This window comes from Chaetodon trifascialis, chromosome 3 (assembly GCF_039877785.1).
Source record: "Chaetodon trifascialis isolate fChaTrf1 chromosome 3, fChaTrf1.hap1, whole genome shotgun sequence".
Lineage (NCBI taxonomy): Eukaryota > Metazoa > Chordata > Actinopteri > Chaetodontiformes > Chaetodontidae > Chaetodon > Chaetodon trifascialis.
The window spans coordinates 3333102-3356734 of record NC_092058.1 but is presented as its reverse complement, the minus strand read 5'-3'; the positions used below and the strand labels follow the sequence as shown (position 1 = coordinate 3356734).

Here is a 23633-nt window from a genome sequence, read left to right as displayed (position 1 = left end):
AACTGCTTTCACACCTGTTCTCACTGCATTCACGTTTAAGTGGAGCTTCTGTGCTTCCTCACTTCAGACACCTTTTCACGTGTCTCTGCTCTTCCTCACGGATAATTTCTCTTCTGCCTTTTTCTCACATCAGAATCTATTTGTGTCCAACTCAGGATTACTCCTTACTTAAAAGTAAGATAAAATAAGACTTTCTCTGTTCCACGCCGCGGAAATTCACTTCAGGTGCATATTACCCTAAGAGTTGCATGAATCTGCATGAGTGCAAAATGTGAATTTGGTATTACTTTCAAACTGTGAGGAAATTTACATTACTGCACATTATTAATGTTTTTTAGTATGCTTTATTGCTTCATGTCTAAATAAAGGAGTAAAATGGGCCTATATTGTGAATTATTCACCAAAATGTGAGAAAAAAAAAACCTCCTTCGTACTCGAGCCATTTAAATTTTACGCAGTGAATTTAAAGCCACTATCTTGTAGAATTTAATTGCATCTTCCAAATTATTCTCATGACATGAGCTTCTTTCTTGCAGAACAATGAGATAATCCCTTCATACGTGCTGCACTCATCGTGAGCAGTCCACAGCAGCTACAGGTAATGACCCCGAAACACCGTTTTTTTACGGGTGGAAGGAGACAGATGTTCCGACAGCCAGCAGCTGCTTGGAAAGCCGAGCCGCACCACTTTTTCCCTCTGTGACCAGCTGTTGTTGTTTATTTGTTTCCACATGTTTGGGATCTTAAGTCTGGTCCGGTCACGTAAAATCTGGTTGCTCAGTGTGTCAGAGGAATTGCAAAGTGTTTCCGTCCACTCTGTCAGCCTGATTTCTCCCCTTTCTGTCACCACAGCTCTGCTCCATGACAGCTGGTCCTCCCTAGTGTCCCACAAAGGTCAAACATCTGCGACGAATTATTTCATTATAATATCGTAGATATGTGTTAAAACATGAGCACAAGCATCTCAGAGACAGAACAGAAGTAAAATCCCACTCCTCTCTAAAATAGGCTACTGTATTTGTAACGAAGTGGTTCACAGCGTGTGATGGAGAGCGCCCACTGTGATGTAGCACAAAAAGTGTCTGATGTGACTCACAAAAGTTGTGATGTAGCAATCAGAGAGCCAGGACTCATTAGTTTGTCTCCCAGCAGAGAGATATTAATGAAACCAGAACAGACACAAAAATAGCTGCTCCCCATTCAGCCAACTGATCTGGCCAACACACTGACTGACGGACAGACAGGCCGACTGGGAAGGTAGGTCACACCGTGTGGCCTAAATGAGTGAAAACACAGAGAAACAGGACTTCTACAGAAACACACAACATGCTCTGAACAACTTTGACACAAATAAGGTAAATGTCTAAAAGCTACACGATGTAACCCAGCGTTAAAGCTTACGTCACGCAGACGGACATAGTTTCTTTATAGGTCATTGTGACAGTCTGTGCTCCTGTTAGCTGAGGGAACTCAGCTACCTGCAGAACCATTTAGCAAAATGATGACATACAATGCTAATGTTTTTGACCTGCTAATGCTAGCTCCTACAGGTGCATTCGCTGCTGTGTGAATCTAATATGTTCTTAATAATTGAGCTGTAAGCTCGCTAACAACAAAGCGGTGAGATGGGAAAGTCGTTCAAAAGGCTTTTGTCAAAATATACAGACTTTTCCTGGTGGACTTCTGTCTCTGATTCAAGCTGTCTCACTCTGATATTATGACAATTTGTGGCATCTTAAGTGTTCACACGTACATTTTTGTTGCATAATACAATTGCAGGGCTGGTGACAATTGTGCATTTGGGCTGTTAGCATCATTAAATAACCAGCTAGCATAAATCATACAGTGCATCTGTGGATTCTTAGTCTTTCCTTCCCTTGATTGTTCACACAGTCGCCTCTTTCGCAATCGACAGTTACGCAATTCCTGGTCTTTGGCGGACATTGATTTTATTGGTTTTTACCTTATTCCCATTTCTTGTTAGCTTGTTAGCGAAGCTTGTCTGTTCTGGTCAGATTCTAGTAATGAAAACAGCTGAACAACAGACAGTAGGAAAAAAATCCAATAAACCTTTAACACCCCTGACCATAAACAAATCCTGATTTATGTGTTGTCTGGTCTACTCAAGCAATCAATGACATTTACATCAATCAACTTGTGACTCACACCTTAGTCACAATACCTAGAGAGTCTAATAGCATCCTCCCTGAGACACGCTTGGTGAGAGGAAGAAAGAGGGGAGGACAAAGAGGTGTGAAATGAGTTTGAATCTCACGTGTTGGAAACGATGCACAGATTGAGGTGTTGGATGACAAAGACGTCAGCTGCGTTTTAGATCTCCTTCTCTGAGGAAATGCAGAGTGAAAGCACGGCCATTTCTATCTTTAGTCCACCTCTCTACATAAACAATTACCCCCATCCGAGCCAACATTTGGTGCAGGATTATATATAAACCTCCTAACAGCACTGCAAACAGAGCCACACAGTGGGGGGGTTACATAGTGGGAATCAAACAAGTCCTAACCCTCTCTCTGTATAACCATACGATGAACCGTGGCATCACACAAGCTCCCTCCTCTCTCCTCCTTTTCTCCCCAAACCCCTTTATAAAGTTTCCAAACTCTCAACTTCACACACATCTGAGGCTCTGTTTGCCTCCCATGCCACGCTGAGAGCTCGTGACGTATCCCCGAGCCCACCCACCCGCCCTCCCTCCCGTACCTCCACTCTGAGGTTTGTCACAAAAGCTAATGAAGGCAGTCAGGGCACGTCTCCTCTGGGTGGCACAGGAAAAAAAAAGAGAAAGATAAAACGTCATGATACGTTTTAGCTTGGCCTAATTTCACACACCCGGTCTGTGGGAGAAGAAGCAGACGTCTAAAAATGGTCCTCGGTGTGAAGATGCAGAATACTGTGTAGACGATGCTCTGCCTAAATTTTACAGCCACCTTGAAATACCTCTTCCTCACATTTCTCATGCTGCTATCTGTTAGTTCTGCAGACAGGTTTTGGACATTTTTTATTCGTCATCTCTCAAACCAGCTTTCCTGGTATTATTATCAGCTAAAACTTTTATCCATCCCATTCCTGAGTGGAAATGAAGCAACACCACACATCCGAACCTCCGTGCATGAATAAATGGTTAAATAAAATAGATGTACTGTGATGTGCAGTGAGTGAAATTGCTCCGTCGCCATCGGCCCATTCATTACAGAAAGAGAGAAAATCTGGCATAAGGTGCTTGTCAGAGCAAAAGGAGGAGAAGGAGGATCCTGGGAGGCACTGAAAGAGTTGCATTTATTTGAAAAATGACTTTCCCTGAGAGGCGCTGCAGTGGATGACGAGCGATGACTAAGACTGGAGATGAATGAGAAGCTGCTTTTTGAAACCTCTTGGCACCACAAACGACAGGCAAAGCGGAACGTCGCCGGCCGGAAGAGTCGGAGCTAATTACTTTATTGGTAGATAAGCATTTTTTTTCTAAATGAAAGGTTTTGCTGAGCACACGGTGCTATTTTTGAACACCTGGGAGCTACTGTACCAATTACAGGCTCGTACAGTTGGCAGAGAGAAGCCAGGGTTTGAATGCCTTGCTCAAGGACACATCAGGTTAGACCTTTCAAGCTGGTTTATGCTTGAAACTGAACAGTGGACGGGGAAGCCAGTGGACAACAGTGACATATTGTTTTCATATGTTACACAGCAGCGATGTACAAACAGCCAGCAGCTGCACTCAGAAACCAGAGCGGAGGTGTGTATGGCAGAGGAAGAGGAGTGACATACTGTTTTCACGTGTTATACGCCGTCTGAGCGGCACAAACACACCACCAATCACAGCGGGACACCAGCAGTGTGCGGGTGGACAGCAGCGCAGTGGTGTGTGATAGTCGGCAGTGGGATGAATTTAAACAATAAGCATCAGTGCACGCTGGTGAGAAGCGTTTATGTCAGTGGAACATGAATCTGATGCCAGAGACCAACAGTGTCAATCAACATACATGTAGATCAAGAACGAGACTGGCCCACTTCTCATACTGGAGCTACACTCTGTGTGTGAGTGTGGGGTCATAAATGTGTTTACAGCCACAGTTTGGGGACTCGCCTTCCTTGTGGGGACAAAAGACAAGTCCTCATGATGTAAATCATTACATTTTAGGGTGAAGACTCCAGTAGCAGTGTGTATGGTTATGATTTGGGTAAGTCTCCAAATGAATGTAAGTCTATATAATGTCTACAATGAAATGAGTGTGTGTGTGTGTGTGTGTGTGTGTGTGTGTGTGTGTGTGTGTGTGTGTGTGTGTGTGTGTGTGTGTGTGTGTGTTTGTGCACGCACAGATTCCCATCACTTGATCATTTTTCCTCGTCCCTGCCCCAGAAAATTTCCCTGGTAAATTGGAGTGGATAGCTTCCATCGTCTCCACTCAGGGTAAATGGAGTTTCACGGTGACCTGCGGGAGAGTTATTGATCGGGCCTGCAGCTGCCAATACTCTGGTTAAACCTTTGTATTGATTATACATTTCTGTCATAAAAATCTTCATTTGTCATGGGTTCATTAATGACCTTTTAACCCGCTGCACTGAGTTTGACCTGAGCGCTCTCGCTTGAAAACACACACGTGGTGTTTGCTTAAGACTGATCATCTATGGACACAAAAGATGGTTTTTCATCTGTTTTGTGAAGGTTATGGCTCGTATATTAAAAACAAAATGAAAATATTAAACTGGAAGAGCTATATTTAAAGTGAAAGAGTTTAAAGTCATGCTAGCAGCTCGGCAGCGCTTGCACAGTGAAAATGCTAACATGCTGATGAGTAGCCTTAATGTTTACACCATTAAAAAAAAACTGTTAGCATGCTAACATTAGCTAAGTAGCACTAAATACAAGGTACAGCTGAGGCTGATGGAACATTGTTTGGTCATAAATCAAAGTATTGAACATTATATTAACCTGATGGGTTATTTTTCAATGAACCTTGCAGGTGACATGAATGTTTGAGGCAAATTTTCGTGACTGTTCATTCAATAGTTGTTGAGAGATTTCATTCAATTGCACTGGATGAGTGAACACTTTGTCAGACGATGGCCAAACGCAGTCTGATTCATCCTCATCACCATGAATATCTGCACCAAAATACAATCTTGCCAACAGCCCATAAAGATATTTCAGTCTTGAACAAAGTGGCTGACAAACTTTATGTTTTTATCATTAAAAAAACAATAGTAAGGAGTGTGGTGGTGTGGGCTCAGATAAGACCACCTGATTTTTACTTATATTGTTGCACTTCCTGCTGACCAGTGCAGGTCAATAAAGGCTAAATTACTTAATGTGCTTTTAATCTCCTTAAGTCAGTCTCTGTTAGGTCAGCTAAACATTTAAAGGGTGAAATATAAATGTAACCACAGGTTGTGAGCCTCAGTCAGACGTTTACTTCCCTCCCTGAAACCTCCTCTGGGATCTGTTCAGGGTGGTGGCAGCAGGGAGGATGTGAGGACGCTGACGTCAGGATGTTTATACATTATTTACTCACACAGGCTTAAATATCACCAGTGCATGTCTTTTCCATGCAAACTGGGGCTCCTTATTGCTTTGATTTAAATACACCAGGAGGTCGTGGTCTGGTGCATCGATTTTATCGGGTTTGAGGAGCAAACGCTGACACTTCTGCCAAAAAGGGTGGTTATAGACAGACAGAGAGAAGAAATAGAAAAAGAGGGAGGCACGAAATCTGTCAAGACACAAAAGAGGAGACAGAATTAAAAATAACGAGACAGAGTGTGAGCGACAGGAACGAGAGAGAGAGGAGATAAAGATAGAAAGAGATGAAATGAGAGGCTGGCAGCATCACCGAGGAGCGATAATAAAAGAGAGGACAAACGGGAGATCACACATTTCTGCTCCTCCAAACGTTAAGCACTGTGTCGCTGAAGCAAGACAACACGCCGATAAACTATTGGAGTTAAAACGCCGATATTTGTCTCCATTGTGGGACAGACGAGACCCTGTAAAGTAACTAAAGCAGTCCTAAAAAGGTAGTTTAAAACAAAGTAGAGAAGTTGCATCAGCATTTAACTGAATCTTCAATCAGAATTTTAAAGCTGCATCACAATATTTTCTACCTTTACTTATTATCTACATAAAATCAAATTCATCTGTTCTTGAATCAAAATACAACTTTTTTACAACCTGGGCTTGATGTTTACTCAGTTGTTCTTCATTCCCATCAGTTCTGATTGTATTTTGTACAGTAAATGTTATTTTATGAGAGCTGAGGTAGGCTTCACTCGATATCAGTTTAATGTCCGCAGGTCGTATCCAGCACAGGCAGGTCCGGGCCATGTTTTTCCTAGCTTAGCATTGAGCCTTGAAGCAGTGGATTATGATTGGCAGAACTCCAAATCTAACAGAAAATGCACCTTCAAGCAGCTCTTAAGCTGTGCTATTAATGTGTACTTATCTCGGAAGCCAGTTACCAATCCATCCAATGCTAATCTGGCTTTTGTTCAGAGTTTTAAAAACTCTGTTAGGAGACATTGCTGGACAAGAAATAGCTCCAGTGCATCAACAACAATATCTCACTTTCTGTCTATAAACATGTTAGTGGCTTTATGAGGCTGCACTGAGGCACAGCAGACGAGCTGAATGATAACGTCAGCATGCTAACATGCTCAGAATGTTTTCCAACTGAGTGTATGTGTTAGCATGCTAATAATTAGCCGTAAACGCAAAGTGCAGCTGAGGTCATTAGCTTTGCAGGTATGGTCATAAACTCAGTGTTGCATAAACTAAAGGTCATCCTGGAGGAGAGATAAATGTCCTCGTATGATTTAGAACCATCCAGATACATTCAGAGATATTTCACAGCACAACAACAGCTTCCTTCAGCTTTCAGTCTTCTTGCTAAGATAAGCTAAAAGTAGCAGCGCTGCAGTGAACGCACATAAAAGCCCAGATGTACCAAGGGTTTTCCTATCAGACTAATGCGTGACACATTCTACAAATCAGCTCAGCTAATACATCTTTACGTCTTTACAGTTTACACAACTCCCTAAAGTTTCAGAGACTAAGTGACATACTGAAAGGATCCTGCTGAAATCCATTTAACTGAACACAAAACCGTCGTTTGGTGCTCGCGTCCTCATTCTCTCGCTTTTCTTGGGATCAATGACTGGACAGTTTTACTGTGCTGCTGCAGGGAGAACAAATCACTTTAAGGGGGACCAATTCTGTTGGTGCTTCCGATGAAATAAATTTAAGATGATTTTGGCTGGATCTTTGACCACACACAAACACACACACGCACACACACGAAAAGCACTTGTGTTAGCACTCACACACACACACACACACACACAACAGAGTCCTCGATCCTCTATTACAGCTGGCACTGTGGGGATTTCTTCCTGCCAAGGTCTGTATTGAGATGGCAGGGACGCATGGAGGACTAAGTGGTCCAAAATGGAAGCAGAGGCTCCAACAAGGACTTTTTAAAATGAGAAAAATGTCTGAGCAAGGACTTTTGGAGATGAGCAGACTACTCTGAAGACTCAGTTATAACAAGGACTTGATGAAATTAGTAAAGGCAAGTAAATACTGACACTAAAGGCTGTTTTTAAGGACAAACCCGAACACACACTTGACTTCAGCACATTTTCTTTTTTTACAGGCCATAACCATCACTGAGGTTCTTTTCAAAGTTTATTTACTTGAGCCATCCTTCCTCTGAGTGCTCCGATGGCCCAACAGCTGTTAGGCTTTAAAATTTTTATTGTATCAGATGACAACACGTCGTGTCGCTTTGGCTGTGATTCTTGATAATTCACCCTGTGTGCACCACTGGAAGAGTCCCCCTAAAACGATTCCCCACATTTGAAAAACAGTGATGAAGAATGGCTCATATTTAAGTCAGAGCCGACGTCAGAATCAGGAGGAACACTAAAAATCTGATTGATAAAACAGACCTACACGGCTCAGAAAGAAGAGTACTGAGTTTTTAAGCACTCCGAAACATTTAGCATTTTAAAAAGTCCATTTTAGAGAAAAGTAGGTTGCATATTTCTATCGTTAAGTCCTCCAAATTTAGCAACACAATGCCTCGTTTGTGTTTTGTGCTATGGTTGAGGTTTTGGGTTGGTCCCAGTAATAACCACGCTTTAGGAAACGGGAAACAAACAGCTGCTTCAGCCGCCTCCCTGCACCGACATGGCTCTATAATCACATCACCTGACTTCTTCTTCTGCTCCCGACGGACAAGACTCCTACTTCTTATGACTGCTTGATCACTTTGTCCCTTTAATTTAATCAAATTTTGCTGATTTGCTGTCATTTTTCTTGATTGTGTTTTTGTGAAATGAATCTAACCCTAACAAGACATGAGTCCATTTTTTGAGCTCAAAAAATGCTGATTTCTTGCAGTTTAAAACAACATGTTGGATTGATAAGAGACGTCTGTTTCCGTCCTGACAAAATGAATGAGCTGTGTGTGTATGAGCTGTATAAAAATTTGAAATATCAACACCGAGCTGAGAGACAATGTGGCGACACTCCTGAGGCCGATAACAAAATTAGTGAGCGTATCTTTAAACAAAGTAGCGATGGCAAATCTCAAGCTCTCGATCGCCCCCCAAACGCTCGTAAGCACAGTTAGCAACAAACAGCCTCTTGCCAGATAATGACTGCATGAGGCAGCAGTCGGCAATAAAGTGCGTGTGGAGAAAAGTGGCTGTTTTACAGCTCGGCCGTCGGTTCAGGCGGTACAGCTTTATGCCTGTCCATAAAGACACCTTTACAGCGATTCTGTCTGTCCTCGCGTTCATTTAATTAACATACTGAAGTTACCGGAAATGTTATCACAGCATGCAGGTGTCATCAGAGATTTTGTAACTCTATTAACTGTTAATGCACTTTTCAACGCGATAATCACATCAAGAAATTACACTGAAAATTAAATTAGAGCACCTTCACATTCAATTATTTCGCAGCTATGCAGCAAAGAGAAGAAGCGCCTGATGATTCTCTAATTAGAGGTCCATGAAAAGGTATCAGAAGTGTGATGTCAGCAAATGAAAACTACAGCTCTGATTTCACGCTGTTTAAACATGAATAAAAACACATGTTCCTGAGTCCATGTAGTAACATCCTCTATCCAATCATGTGTTCACAAAGTGGTGAACCTCACTCCATCCTCGCCTGTGAACGACTGAGCCTTTCCAGGATGCACCTTTCATACCCAATCATGATGCTATTACCTGTTACCAATGAGCCTGTTTACCTGTGGAATGATCCAAACAGGTGTTTTTGGAGCATATATTTACAAAAATCAATGAAGCTGATGAGGAAAAACATTGAATATGTCATCTTTGTATAGTTTTTAATTGAGCACATGTCAAAAAGGATTAGCACGTTATCACATTCATCAGGGGTTTGTAAAAGATTTATTGATAATCACATCAGATACGTACACGAACTTTCAATTTCATTTCGTCATGAAACGGGACAAACGTTAAAGCTGAGCGATGTGCATTCGCTCCCTTTGATTTAGCAGCAGTGCACCGCTGAAACAAGAGGTGGAGGAAAGGTGCGGTTGCGAGAGATTACGCACGGTCTTTGATGCTGTCACGGCTTTGAGCGCAAATTATTGCATCAAAAAGAGCAAGCATATGTGAGAAACTCAAATTTCATACCAATAAGTGTGTTCACAGTGTCTGGAATTGAACCCTATCTATTGCAAATCAGATTTACATACTGGCAGGAAGCATGACATCCTGACATTGCACAAACGTCACAGGGAGCAGGCTGAGGCTGATGACTGGGAGGAAAGAGCGCCGGACTCTGACACTACAGACTGGTCCAGTATTGGTCCATATCATGTGTTAACAGTGAGATTTTGTTACCTCTGGGCAGAGCCAGGCTAGCTGTTTCCACCCGTTTCCAGTCTTTGTGCTAAGCTAAGCTAGCCACCTGTTAGCTGTAGCTTCATATTTAAAGGAGAGATATGGTATCAATCGTCCCCTAACTCTCCACCGGGAAGCAAATAAGCGTGTTTCACAAAGTGTCAGATGATTCCTTTAAGATAAGAGAAAAGTTTTAGTTAAACATCGAAAAAGTCATCAAGTCCTGTCTCGTGCCACAGGTCAGCAATGACTCCGACCAAGACCTCCATCTTTTCTGTAACCAACTGACATGACCATGATCATAACACTCAGTATCAACGTTTCTGTATATGAATAAAGTTTTTTGAAGAGAAGGATGCTAGAAATGGAAATACTTGAATCAAACAGAGCCGTCGTTCACGTAATTAATTCCATCTGTGCTTTTACTACTATGAAAAGTCCAAACGTCTGCTGTGAAAAAGGCCTGTTTTGCTGCATAAGTAAGCAATAAAAACGACCACCAGAGCAATGAAAATAAAATCCAAGATGCTGTAAACTGTATAGATTTCATTATGAGCGTAACCCTGAGAGAGAAGGGGAGAGAGGAGTGTAAGGAGAGATAAGTAGGAGCAATGAAGACGAGAGAGAGAGCAGGAGGTGAAGGAAAAGGCAGACAATTAGACGTGATGAGGGGTGAAGACTGAAGAGGAGGCGCACAGTAGGAGAGACTGACGGGAGGGGACACAGAGAGGAGGGGCAGAGAGGAAAATGGAAGAGGAAATCAACAGAGTGAGGAAGATGGGAGAGAGAGACAGAGGAGGAATGAAAGAAGTAAGGAAATAGAGTTACATGAAGAGGCAGAGGGAGGGGAGGGGAGTTAAAGGTTAAAGCGAAACAAAGGAGAAAAAGGCTCAAACAGGCCTTTTCAGGTCGTTTTTTCCCTCCTCTTGACTAACATTTCTATTTCACTGCTAACAGACGCTTGTATCAGCAGAGTTTACAAGCTGCCGGAGCAGGAAGGGAGGGTTTAACCTGTCATCACACACAATGGGAGGTGGCTGTCAAAGCTCGACGGATCAACACATTCAGATTGCCTCTCAGTGATTTCCTGTCATTACCGCACAAAGCATGGCTGTTAACCGGCTGCGGCATCAAGAGTGAAATCACACTCTGATTTATTATGTAACGGTGTGCTTGAAGAGGCTCCGCGGAGCTCGTCTCATGTGGCTTTGTCTGCACTTGAAGCCCACATGACAACTTGACTTCCTGCTCTCCGTCTGGCACAAAGCAGCCTGTCAGGCCGGTCGGGCCCACTGGAAGGCCATCACTCAGCTTTCTGCCTTCCTCCTTCATTTTCCGCCTCTTTCCCTCCTCCGTCTTCAAGTCCTTTCTCCACCGCCTCCATCTCTTCCCCGCGTCTGCTGCGCACCTCTGTGCGGATCTCCATGTGGTCGTCATCATCATCATCACAGGAGGGAAATGAGTTCTTTGAGGCAGGCGGAGGGTGTAGCCGTGACGAGCAGGGAAACGGCCACATGTGTTGCTGTGCTCTTTAATTGGTGCCTTATCACGCTGTTTCCAGTTTATTATTAGGTTTATTATTAGGGTCTGCTCAGGTCCAGCATATTTTGGGTTGGGTCTAAATATCCTCAGGTCTGGAATGAAATGAAGTATGTTTACTCAAGTACTGTACCAAAGTACAAATGTGAGGTACTTTTCTTTTCATGGAACTTTCTACTTTTACTTCACCACATTTCAGAGTGAAATATTGTGCTTTTTCCTCTACTACAATTATATACTTTACAAATTAAGATGTTTGCAAACAAGAAATAAGACGACTTGATAAAATATGATGTTTTGTCATAAATTAAACTTACCCAACTGTTTATGGAGTGAAAAAAGCGTCACAGATGTGACGACTCTTTGTTTTTCCTTTCAATTATTCAAATGTATTTTTAATGAATCCAAATTTTGTATTGTTTTTTGGACAATGCAAACATTTTGTAGGTGAAACTGGGTGATGGCACTTCTCACTGTTTTCAGAATTTGTTCATTTGTGTCAGTCCTGGATGGACGGCAGGTTGCCGCCAGTGATGGTCTCAGCAGTCCTTGTAGTCCGCTGCAGTCTGTCGTTGTCCTGTTTGATGTCAGACCCAGACAGATTATTCCTGTCTAGAACTGGATCAGCAGCCATTGAGGCAGGTTGAACTTCCTGAGCTGATGCAGGAAGTGCCATCATCTGTTGCACCTTCAAGATGACTGAGGCTGTCCACCATAGGTCCTTGGAGACAGCGGATCCCAGAAACCTGAAGGTCTCCACAGTGTAAACAGGTTGTTGAGGATGGAGACAGGGGTAGCATTGAGAGACTTCTCCTGAAGTCCACTATCGTCCACAGTTCAAGGTTGATCTGACTGCACCAGAGGACCAGCTGTTTGACCTCCCGCCTCAGAAATTCAACAGACGGGTCTCCTGAGGTGCAGTCGGTGTAGAGAGAGAAGAGCTGGGGGGAGAGGACACATCCCTGAGGAGCTCCAGTGCTGATGGTCCCGGTGCCATCTGCTGCTTCCTGTCTGTCAGAAGTTTGTTCTGCACTGACAGCTGGAGGCTGGCACAGTGGGGTGGGAGAAGTTTTAACATTTTTCTTAGTTGAGTATTTTTTCAAACTTTAAGTACATTTTCCTGATTATACTTACACACTTTTACTAAAGTAACACGTTCAATGCAGGACTTTTACTTATAATAGAGTATTTTTTACAGTGTGGTATTAGTCTGTCAAAGTTCATTTACACGCGTCTGGTTTGGGTGGATTTTTCCAGTGGGTTTGTTTCACATCAGGTCCAACATTTTGACATGTGGCAACTGAGAAACTCATACTCCAGCAGTTTCAGTTTTACACTAATGAATCAAAGTGAAAAATGTGCTTTGATATCAGTCTGAATGCCCTTCAGGGCTTCTGGTTTCATCCAGAAAAAGCTGAACTTAACACCTCCGTCCTCTCACGGCTCTTGAGTTCTCTGCTCGGTAAAGATGAGCATTCGGTCGCTTGGTAGTGTATTTCTAATGAATCAGACCTCTCGAACACGTGCTGCAGCTTTTCTCCATCCACTGCATCGAAACAAGAGCGGCCATTGTTCCTGCATTAGACTGCAACGCGCTGAAGAACACCTCCCCTGCTCCCATATTGCTCGGGATAACAAATGAACACCTGCAGCCTTCACCTCCTCCTCCCCTCCTCTGCCTCCTCCTCCTCCCTATAGAATAGACCTCCTTTCCTGGCAGTCCATTTTGTACTCCTGACTTTTCTGGGTCATCTCTCCAGCTCAGAAGCACACCAGAGACCTCGCTCCTCCTCTCGGTCTCCCCTCTTTCTCCTCCATAACTCATATCTTTGACGTCGGCTCCATGCATCTCTCTGCCTCATTTTCAGTATTACACATTACTGTAAGCACACTGGCAGCGCTCCTGCGGGTGTAAATCTTTTCACTGCAATTTTTTCATTTATGCTTTCATTAAAAACGCAACTTCGCAGCGTTGTGAGATTTACTTCGACTTGGAAACCTCTATTTTTATGTGTCTCTCCTTTTGTCCTTTCTGTGCTTGGCCTCCATGTGACTCAACAGCGGGAATGAGGAGATGGAGTGATGATACAGTGAAGGGGAGGAGAGGAGGGAGGAAGGCATTGAGGGAAGGAGGAAGAGAGGATAAAAGATGAGGGTAATGAGCGAGGAGGGAAAAAGAGACCTAGTGAGCCATTTTAATTTTTCAGTTTTCTCCCTCTCTCCCCTGATGTTCTCTCACCTCCATCACTCTTCTCTCCTCCCTTCCTGTCCCTCCATCTCCATCTCCGCCTCCATGCATGTGACCCCTGGTTGATGTATGATTGATGCTCCTTTCTTCTCTCCATATCTTCTCCTACCTGCCTCTCCTTTGCTTCATCCTCCCTCCACCTCTGCTCCAACATCCATCAATCGCCTTCCCCTCATCCTTCCTTCCTTCCCATCGCTCTTTTTCCATCTGTCCTCTGATTTGTTGAAGGCTAATGTTCCAGATCCTCCCACAATAAGTCACATCTCATTACCTTAGCTGCTGTTATGACGCCATAATACCTGCTGCGGGCTCATACTTCACATGTTTTGCAGACACTTTTGTTCACAAATTTCTGAAATACACTCAGAAACAGACGTAACATGAACGTAAACCTACAAAGCAAAACATTACCTCTAACCTGAATGTAATCCTAATCCTAATCTTCAAAGATTTTGACCTAAAGAAGCTGCTTAAAGAAGCGAGGAGCTGAAAAAATGAAAATAAAAATTCCTCATCTTTCCCTTGTGAGAACATTTGGAGAATTACAGCAGCACATACTCTCACACAAAGAAATATAGACTCAATTAGTCTCCCTGAGCAGCAGCAGCAGCAGCGCCTGTTCTGTTTCCATATTAGAGATTTTTTTCTCCAGCTGATTAATGGGAAGATCAGAATGAACAAGAACACGCCCGAGAGGAAAAAAAACTTCACCATTATTTCTTTAAAAACTGCTTTGGCAACGTACCTTTGCTTTCTTTTTTGTATTTATGTTTCGTTATCAATATCATGGACATGGTCATAGCTACAATTTGACTCTAGAAGAAAGTAAAAGGTGTAAAATTTGCTAAGTACTAAATATGTTGCAAGTAGGCAAACGTATATAAAAAAAATACACTGAGGTATACAAGTATCATCTATATCATCTGATTTTATATGAAAAACATTGTTACAGTACATAAAGTCTGAAGCACATGAGACAGATAAACCACATACATCACTGTGTAAACACAAAAAACAAAAAGTTCAGCGAGCTAACGGGTTAGTGGTAAAAAAAAAGGCGACGTAGGTAGAGAAAAGCAGGTACAGCTGAGGGGATATGAGGTCCCCCAGAAGAAATACTCGACAATTTTAATGATTAAATGCATCAATTTGTCCTAATGAGGAGAGAAGAGCCCAAAATCACAGTTTGCCTCGGGGGTGGGGGGGTGTTATAATCTGTACAGCGTTTGACATCCACTGTCCGTAGACCCTCGATTCAGGTTAGGAAAAACCCTTCAAATAAAACACTGAATAATAAAAAGGCAACAATTTGTCCCATAATTGAAGAAATTCATTATTTAAAAATTTAATTTCATCATTTATTTTCACAGTAACTGAATTTCATTTGTTATAATTTATCTCATACCTACCGGAGATGGCTGCAGCCTATGAGTGGGTCAAATACTGGATCGGATCTCACAGAAGAGACATTAAGTTCAGTTTCTGAAGCAGCAACAACTCAGATTATGATGTAGAAATGGTTTAGAGTAAAAGCCAGCTGGAAAATGTCTGGCTCTATTCTCTCTCTCTACTTTCATATAAAAAACAACAACTTCTGCACTGTATTTCATGACTGTCAACACTGAGACTTTTAGAAGGATTTCTCCTTTAAGATGAATCAGTGTTGGTTTGTGTCACACAGGTGATGAGTCACTGAGTGAATATTACATTTTTCAGGTTTTACATTTACTCTGTAATGCAGGAGAATTACTGTTCAGTCTGTCACCAAGAGCAGTGAAGTCTGACACCTGAGCTGCTAGATAACACGTATACTGTGTGTGTGTGTGTGTGTGTGTGTGTGTGTGTGTGTGTGTGTGTGTGTGTGTGTGTGTGTGTGTGTGTGTGTGTGTGTTCTGTCTGATGATCATCTGGGGGGACATGAGAACAGAGAGGAAAATAGCAAACAGTAAATCAGGTCAAAGAGAGAGATGTGTTGTTCCCACCAAGGCGACGGGAGAAAGCAAAATGTCCTGAACTCACCTCACCTGCCTGCTGACAACCTCCCGTCTCTACACACACACACACAAAAATCTCTGGACAGCACAAAACAACATAAAACAGTAGACAAACACGTCCTTCTGAGTGGTCCCTGAATGCAGCACGCACATAGAGCTTAATATTATGTCAATAGATGCAGAGTGTCACGTTTTCCAGGAGAAATGACCAAATTTTTTAGAAATAAAAATAAAAGTTGAAATAAAAGACAAATCATTGTGTCTACGTCAAATGCTATAACATCTGAACATGTTTTAGGACGTAAGCCATTTAATGTGCAACCAGCTGATGTGTCTGACAACCCACAACATGAAATCATTGAGCTGCAAAGCAACGACCTGCTACTGAGAGCAGCTCTGTTCGAAACCGACTGACCCAAACCTGGAAAAACCAGCCACGCAGTTCCAGCCATCGCAGAGGTTAGTGTGATAAATGTGTTCAATAATTTAATATGGCCCCCTGATGTAAGGAAGGATGTAAAACAGCCGTGATAGAAAAACGACTCCCCATCCCTCATTTAAAGGTTACTTACCTTTAAAGCTATATGTATGTCCACCTATAGCACCTATTACTAAAAGTAAGATAGTTTAATAATTGAGACAACAAATCAAGTCATGGCTGCTGGATGGTGTCATCTTCTTTCTATATACGCTGTTCAGCCACAGCATTAAAACCGTCCGCTGTGTGGGCCTCCAAAACAGCTCTGACTCATCAGGGCGTGGACACCGGATCTCTGGGGGTCTCCTGTGGTCCGGCACCGAGGTGGCGGGCCCTTTGAGTGCTGTGGGTTGCCAGGTTTGGCCTCCACAGATCAGACTTGTTCCAGCACATCCCACGCATATTCGATCAGGTTGATATCGAGTGAGTTTGGAGGTCAGGTCAACGCCCTGAGCTCTTTGTCCTCATCCTTGGACATTCCTGTGCAGGCTTTGCAGCGTGGTGGGCTGTAATGTCCTGCTGGGAGAGGCAGCTGCTGTCGGCGGGTACTGTTGCCACAAAGGGGTGTGTCCATCAGAGCATTGCATTGTAATTTATCATCACCCTGTCACTTAGAAAGTCTCTAAAAAGTAAAGACAGATTTGGCTTAAAGATGGTGCAAAATTCAGCTGGACGAATTCGTAACTGGAGGCCACAGACGACTTAAACTGAGGGTACGATCGATCAGAAAATTTCTTGTAGATTTGCACCATTCATTGCCCGTTTTGGCCAATCAAATACGCTCAAGATGCACATTCAAGAGGAGCGAGCTTCTGCTGTGTTTGATAAACCTTCAAACTCATGAATCTGACTTCATGGATCATATTTCATCATTTCACTTGCACCTGGAACAACATGTTCACGCCATCACAGCTCCTTTCTGACTCAAAGATAACTCGTAACTGCAAATCAGCCACTAAATTTTGCTGTAAATTCAATTTTCAGACACTAAACACACGTAAACCGAATTTCAGCTGCAGTTTTTCAGGCAGGAAAAGTCCTCTCTGGTGCTCTGCTGCTGTGAGAACAGACTTCCTTACTTACTGAAGTGAGAAGGTGGAAAAACGAAACGCAGGGAGTGAGGGAAGCGGGAAAAGTGAGAAAACACGAAGGAGAGCGATTAAAAGACAATTTAAGGTGGGATGACAGAATTAACCTACAAACAGCATTTTTAAACCGCAGAGTGAAAAGGTGGCAGGGAGAGGGGAAGCTTGGCAGAGAGACACAGGGACAAAAAGGGAGAGAGAGAGAATTAACCTCCAATCAGGCCTCTATTTAGCTGCAGTCAACCACAATCAGCAGCCATATTAGCATTTAATTAGACTGAGAGCCACAAACCACGGCCTGCCGCTCCGCTCTGATTACCTCACACGCTGCTTTCATATCTGTGTGTGTGTGTGTGGGAATGTGTACCCAGAAGTGTGTAAAAGTGTGTCTAAGCATGGGAAGACCTACATTTCTGAATGCACGAGTGCTCATACAGATGTGTGTTTGCAAGAGTGCGTACAGTGACGCTCGCTTCGGTGAATGGGCGTGTGTGTTGGGGTGTTTTTCAGCGGAGACGTCCAGAGGAGCAGGTTTTAAATCTGTTCCCGAGTGTGAACAAATTATTCACACCTCCATACAGGTGATGTCCCCGGCATGGAGCCCTTCATCAGACGGCTCGTGGTCGGCGTCAGTGAACACACGCACTGGAAGCAGCTGACAGTGTGAATTAGCTTTAGCGTCACATGTGGTTTCGCCCTGAGACGCTCTAACATCCAGGACATTTGTTAAACATATAGACATGCTGTATGACAGCCAACCCAGCACTTTGTAAAACTGTGTTTTACCCCTACTCCCCATTCCAGCAGCAAAAGTACAAACACTGCATTTATTGTCCATATTGGCAACAGTATTTTTATAAGCTGTACATATTGAATGTATACACAGACAATTCAATGTTCTTTTCATGCAATGGCATTTCCCAAGCGCAAGACAAACAGACAAACAAAACCGGACAGAACCAATCAGAAGTCATATAAAACTGTTTAAAGGACACCGGATTTCCCATGAGGAGTCTACAGCCACACAAGCGGCTCTCTGAGGCTGTAATTAGGCTCAGTGGTGCTTTGAGCTAAAGGTGATGATGATTAGCAGGTATAATGTTCACCGTGTTCACCGCCATAGGTTAATTTCTGGACAAAAAGAAAAATCTGATGGCGGAGCTACACGAAAAGTCTGAGCACCGAGCGACTGTTCAACCAGGTGGTACAAATTCATGGAATATTTTATAGAATCGATTGTGTATTTCATGTCACTGTCTTGACATATATACAGCAAAATGAGTTGCTGTTGTTTCTAAAGGAAGCAAGACAGGAAGAAAAAGATATGGAGACGCTGCTGTTGCATGAAGCACAGCCTCTAAATGAGCTGCAAACATGCATTCAGTCTTCTTATACAACAATATTAGAAAATGCCTGAAGAACAGACGCTCTGCTACGGAAACACTCCCAGTGGACATCTGGACTGCAAGCATCTCCCATCATCAATGCTAGTATCTCATAGCTACAAGACCCACAAGGAAAAATAACAACATCCTGGATCATGTCACGAGCTCAGGGTGGTAATTAAGGGAGAGCACGCTGACCTCGACTGTGACCCTGAAAACAGCATCGGAGTGGCGTCTAATGAGCATCAGACCTTATAGGACCAGGACCACACCGCTTCCTGCTAACAGCCATGAATAATATCTTAAAAAGTAATGATACTAAAAAGTGCATTACAGAGGACAGACACAGATGGGGAAGACATGCAGCAAAGGGTCCCGGGCTGATGTGGTCCAGGTGGTTGCAGTTCATTCCTGGTTGGACAACAAGATTACGGAGCTGTTGACCTGTGGTTTGGGAGCACCTTAACCCCGAGGACACAAAGTCCACAATGTTTGGGAGGATTAGCTCTGCTGGCACAGGTTCAATATTGACTCTGAGCGGAGTGATTAAAGGTGATTTTAGTCCTGTGCACAGCAGCGTTATCTGTGATCGTTCTGGGCCACGAGCCCCCATGAGAGCGCGGGACAAATAATCGGTGAACAGCAGCAATTTGTCACCGCTAATGTACGAGGAAACAAGTCACAATCATTTTCATTGTTTTCTGCTCAAAGTTGTCCTTTTTCCAGCCTCATGTCTCATTAAGAAGCAGATTTGTCAAACGCAATTAGTTTCCCGCAACTGTGTGCGTTTGTGTGGCTGTAAAGCAGCAGGTGAGATTGGTGCGTGAGGTGTCTCTAAAAATAAGCTGCTGTCTTGTGTTTCGGTGGTTTTGGTTAGACCGAGATGCTGCAAGCATTGGATTGGAAATGGCTCTTAATTGCAATATAAAGAACTACAACAGGTGCCATCAGCCTCCTTGGTCCTGTCCCAGCTGCTACAACAAGTTCAAACCCTGCACACTGCAGCCACTTCTTCTCTCCTGTTGTTTTAATATCACCGACATGTTGGTGATGCAACAGCAGCATAAAGCTCTAAAAATTCCTCTGATATTCCTCTGGCAGCCACGCCCAACTTCACCTGATTGGGTGCATGGAGCAAAAATTTGCTGGTGTCTTGTTGGCTAACCACAGCTAGCTTGTCTGTCTTTGTGTGGCCTGATGTAAATAAAACGTGTCCCACAGAAAAACACAATAAAAGCACCATATAAACATGTAATAAATGTCTTATAACAGACTATAACATAGTTGTAGGCAGATAAACAGCACACAGGCCCACAGGATGATGCATGACAACACATTAATGAGTGACAATATGGTGAAACAGTGTTGTAATAATGTGTTATAATAATATGTTGGGATTGCTGACAATAACTATTTGTGATGTTTGTTCTCAGCTTGTTGAATGTTAAATTTGGGGAACTAAAGTGTTAATAATTATTTTAACTTGTGTTATTTGTAAACGTTGAGTGTCGGTTGATGAATGTGTTTCTAACAGGAAGCCTGTGGTCTTCTTAACACTGGCTAACACTCACATCAACAGTTAAAACCTGCAAACACACAATCTTATAAAACCTGTCCTATTTTTTTACTCTTGTGTACTTTCAGTCTACTTTTATCCTTTACTTCAATTTGGATGGAAAAGACAATCCAGTACTTCAGTTTTCCAGGCAGGATTAGTACAACAGGAAATCAGGAGTAATGCAATGTAGCAATAACACCAGTTCAGAGGAAAGCGAATGACATCATCCCATTTGAGGAAACACTCGATCCTTCCGACAATCTCATCATAGGAAATCTGACGTAAACACACAGGCGCGTACAGGTGTGTGCGCACACATGCACGAGACATCAAACACACACAGTTAGTCTAATCTTACCAGAGTTTATGATGAGATGAGTTGATGCTGAATAAAATCTATGTTTTAATAAGCCAAAGGCAAAATTAAATCACATGCATGACACTTTTAAAGGAAATGATTAGAGGAGGCTTAAAAGTTGGAGACAAAACTCACCAAATGTCAACATATTGTGGACAAGACATTAGAGTCTGCCAGTGGTGGAATGTAACTAAGTATATTTACTCAAGTACGAGACTTAAGTACAGATTTGAGCTGTTTGTACTTTAAGTATATCCAACTGTATGACGCATTAGACTTCTAATGGACCACATTTCAGAGGGACACATTGTACTTTTAACTTGATTTTACACACAAAGCATGTGATCACCTTCTGAAAGATGATGCGCTGTTACAGATTAAAGGCCTCTCACACCTCACAGGTGTTTTCAGTTATGTGGCTGATTAGACCGGCTCAGGCTGGAGCTCTTCTGGGATTTACAGGAGGTCACCATGTACCGACAGGAACGATAAAGTTGTAAATTGCTTTTCAACAAAACCAAAAGGAGAGCCTCTGAATTCTCCCCAAAAAGGAAAGTTTCTTATCTTGTTGCAAACAATAATAACTTGTCTGGACCTTGAAGCCTCTGTAATTTCACACTCTGAAGGCACCATTTTTCATAGTGAGTACTTTTACTTTTGATACTTTAAGTACATTTTTTGTCATACCTGTGCAGTTTTACTGAAGTAGAACTTTGAATGCAGGATCTTTACACTGCGGTTTTGTTACTTTTACTGAAGTAAAGTATCTGAGTACTGCTTGACTTCGTCTCAGAAGTCACATGGTTGGTTCATCACTTTCAAAACAGACTTCACAGACTCTCCAGGTTGTGACTAAAAATACTGAATGTGAAATAGATGCTGGCATGAAATGAAGACTGAGTTTTATTGGCTGTTTGTAACTCAATGAACTTTCAAGCGATCATAGTGTGAAATCACCTATATGCAACACACACACACATATATGTATTAGAGTCACACATACTGATGCACATGCCAACATCATCGTCTAAGTGGACGTCTGCCATTCAACCACCAGCCTGCTGACCTTTATCAGTCATGTCTGTGTTGCCAGTGTTAGAAAATATTTCCCTATCATTGAACACATCTGTCATCTGTTACGTTTAAGACCAAGTGAATGTGATTCAACACTGAATGGTGGCATCATTTTTTTACATAAACTGTGCAAAATATGCAGAATATGACAATGCAGCCAAGATGGAAACATGAGTAAACTGTGTTGAGAGGTGATGCACTGAAAGCGCTTGTTCTGTGAGCCACGGCAGATTTACGTACAGTAACACGCCGCCTGACGTGGATGGAAACATCAGTTTTCCAGCAGACAGGTGACAGATAGCATGTGCCTCACGTCCTATGTTTTATGCATGACTCAATCAGTCTTATTGTGGCTGCATGTGTCTGTGTGTGTGTCTGTGTGTGTGTCATTCCCACTCACCCCCATCGTCTTCATCAAAGGAGTTCATGCAGGGGAAGTAGATGGCGAGGGCCTCGAAGGACGCCGACAGGCTGATGCGGCTCTGCGATCTTTCCATGTAGAGGCCCGCCGTCGGGCCCGGGTCGGCCGGCTTGGCCAAGCGCGGCTGGGCATTCTTCACGCGGAGTACGGCTCGCGGCGTCTTGGATGGCTGTCAGCTGCCCCCCACGGCAGATCCACCTCACCCCGAAAAGAAGAGTCCAGCAAGAACCCCGAGGAGCTCACACCGAGCGAGATCGGTGCAAAAACTTACTCGCAGCAGAAGTTGACGTCAAAGAAAGATTTTGATGTTGCTGTTTGTTAGACAAAATGAAAGCTCCGCTGCTGTAAAATCATCCTTGTGAAGTAATATATCTCTCTGCTGGTCGCTCACTTTTGATGAGGTTAAGTGTTCTGATCAGTGATATCTTTGTTTATGCTGTTTTTTAGGTGGACATCTGTCTGTGGTGGTGCCTATAAGAGTTGAAACTCTCCCTTCCTGTCATTTCTGCTCTAGATTTTGGATTTTGCTTCACTTCTCGGGCAGAAGCCGGTGCACATCGTCCTGTTCATCCCTTTTGGTCCTCAGAGGTCCAGGTGACGGTCTGACGGACTTATTGTTGCTTGAGTCTTTCCTGCTTCTCCACGCTGATAAAACCTGATCTTACTCAGTTTGTCTCACAAACTCCCTGAACTCTGCGCTCTGCATGTCAATCTAACGTCCTCCTGCTTGTGCATTCACGGCTCGGATGCCTGGTCTTCCTCAGATCCCGACGAAGGAAGGAAGATGGGAGGAGACGCTGGCGGTAGAGGTGATGTTGACGCCCAGCTGGAAACGTGTTGCTTGCCGACTGAATCAAAGCTTTTGGTTTCTGTGGCCCGGCGTTGTCATTTCCTCGTGCTTCGACAGAGCAAAAGCTTTTCTCTCTTTCACACAGACAAACTGACTTTCAGAGAGCCAGCTGATCGTCAGGAGCTGTTGCAAATCTGGTTCGTTTCCAAGCCCAGATCAGCTCGGAGAGCGTCAGTTGCAGCAACAATTGCAACTGGGGGCAATCTGTTGCTTCTGCTGTGATCTGAGCTGTATCGTAGTTAATGTTCTGCTCTAATGTTCTTAATGTTATGTTGCTGTGAGCGAGGTTTGCTGTCTTCTCTCCTCCGTCGGTCCCAGGTCTCTCCGTCGCCTTGCCGATGCTCCTCTGACTGTCTGCTCCTGAGACGGGAAAGGACGGAGAGAGAGCGAGAGACGGTGTGAGAGAAAGAGAGAAAGAGAGAGAGAGAGGCTGTGTTGTTTAACAGCTTGTGTCTGACTGGAGTCATTCACTGACGAGCTGCATGAAGAGCGAGAGAGTGAGAGAGCGAGAGAGGAGGGGGAGCAGAGGGGATGGAGAGCAGACTGTTGCTGGCAGCCCGACCAACCAGAATGCGGATGAGGGAATATGGGCGTGACTTGGGGACAGTGGAGGCAATACAGGGTAAGTTAACAATGTCTCTCTCTCTCTCTCTCTCTCTCTCTCTCTCTCTCTCCATCTCCTCGTGTCTCTCGATGGTCAACAACCTTTTCCAAGCAAAGATCACCACAAATACGTGAATCAATCCAGAGAG

The 23633-nt window shown here is 43.4% G+C and overlaps 1 protein-coding gene across 2 annotated transcripts in view; it reads right to left on the bottom strand.

The window, feature by feature from the left end:
• Positions 1-23380, bottom strand: part of rims4 (regulating synaptic membrane exocytosis 4) — a 341866-nt gene extending 318486 nt beyond the window's left edge. For both annotated transcript variants that reach the window (XR_011602037.1, XM_070958316.1), the window contains exon 1: positions 22011-23380. Coding sequence is in view for 1 of the 2 variants with exons in the window: in XM_070958316.1 (XP_070814417.1) it covers positions 22011-22107 (97 nt within the window). In the remaining variant the exon portion in view is untranslated. The remainder of the gene's footprint in view (positions 1-22010) is intronic.
• Between the last annotated feature and the right edge of the window lie 253 nt (positions 23381-23633).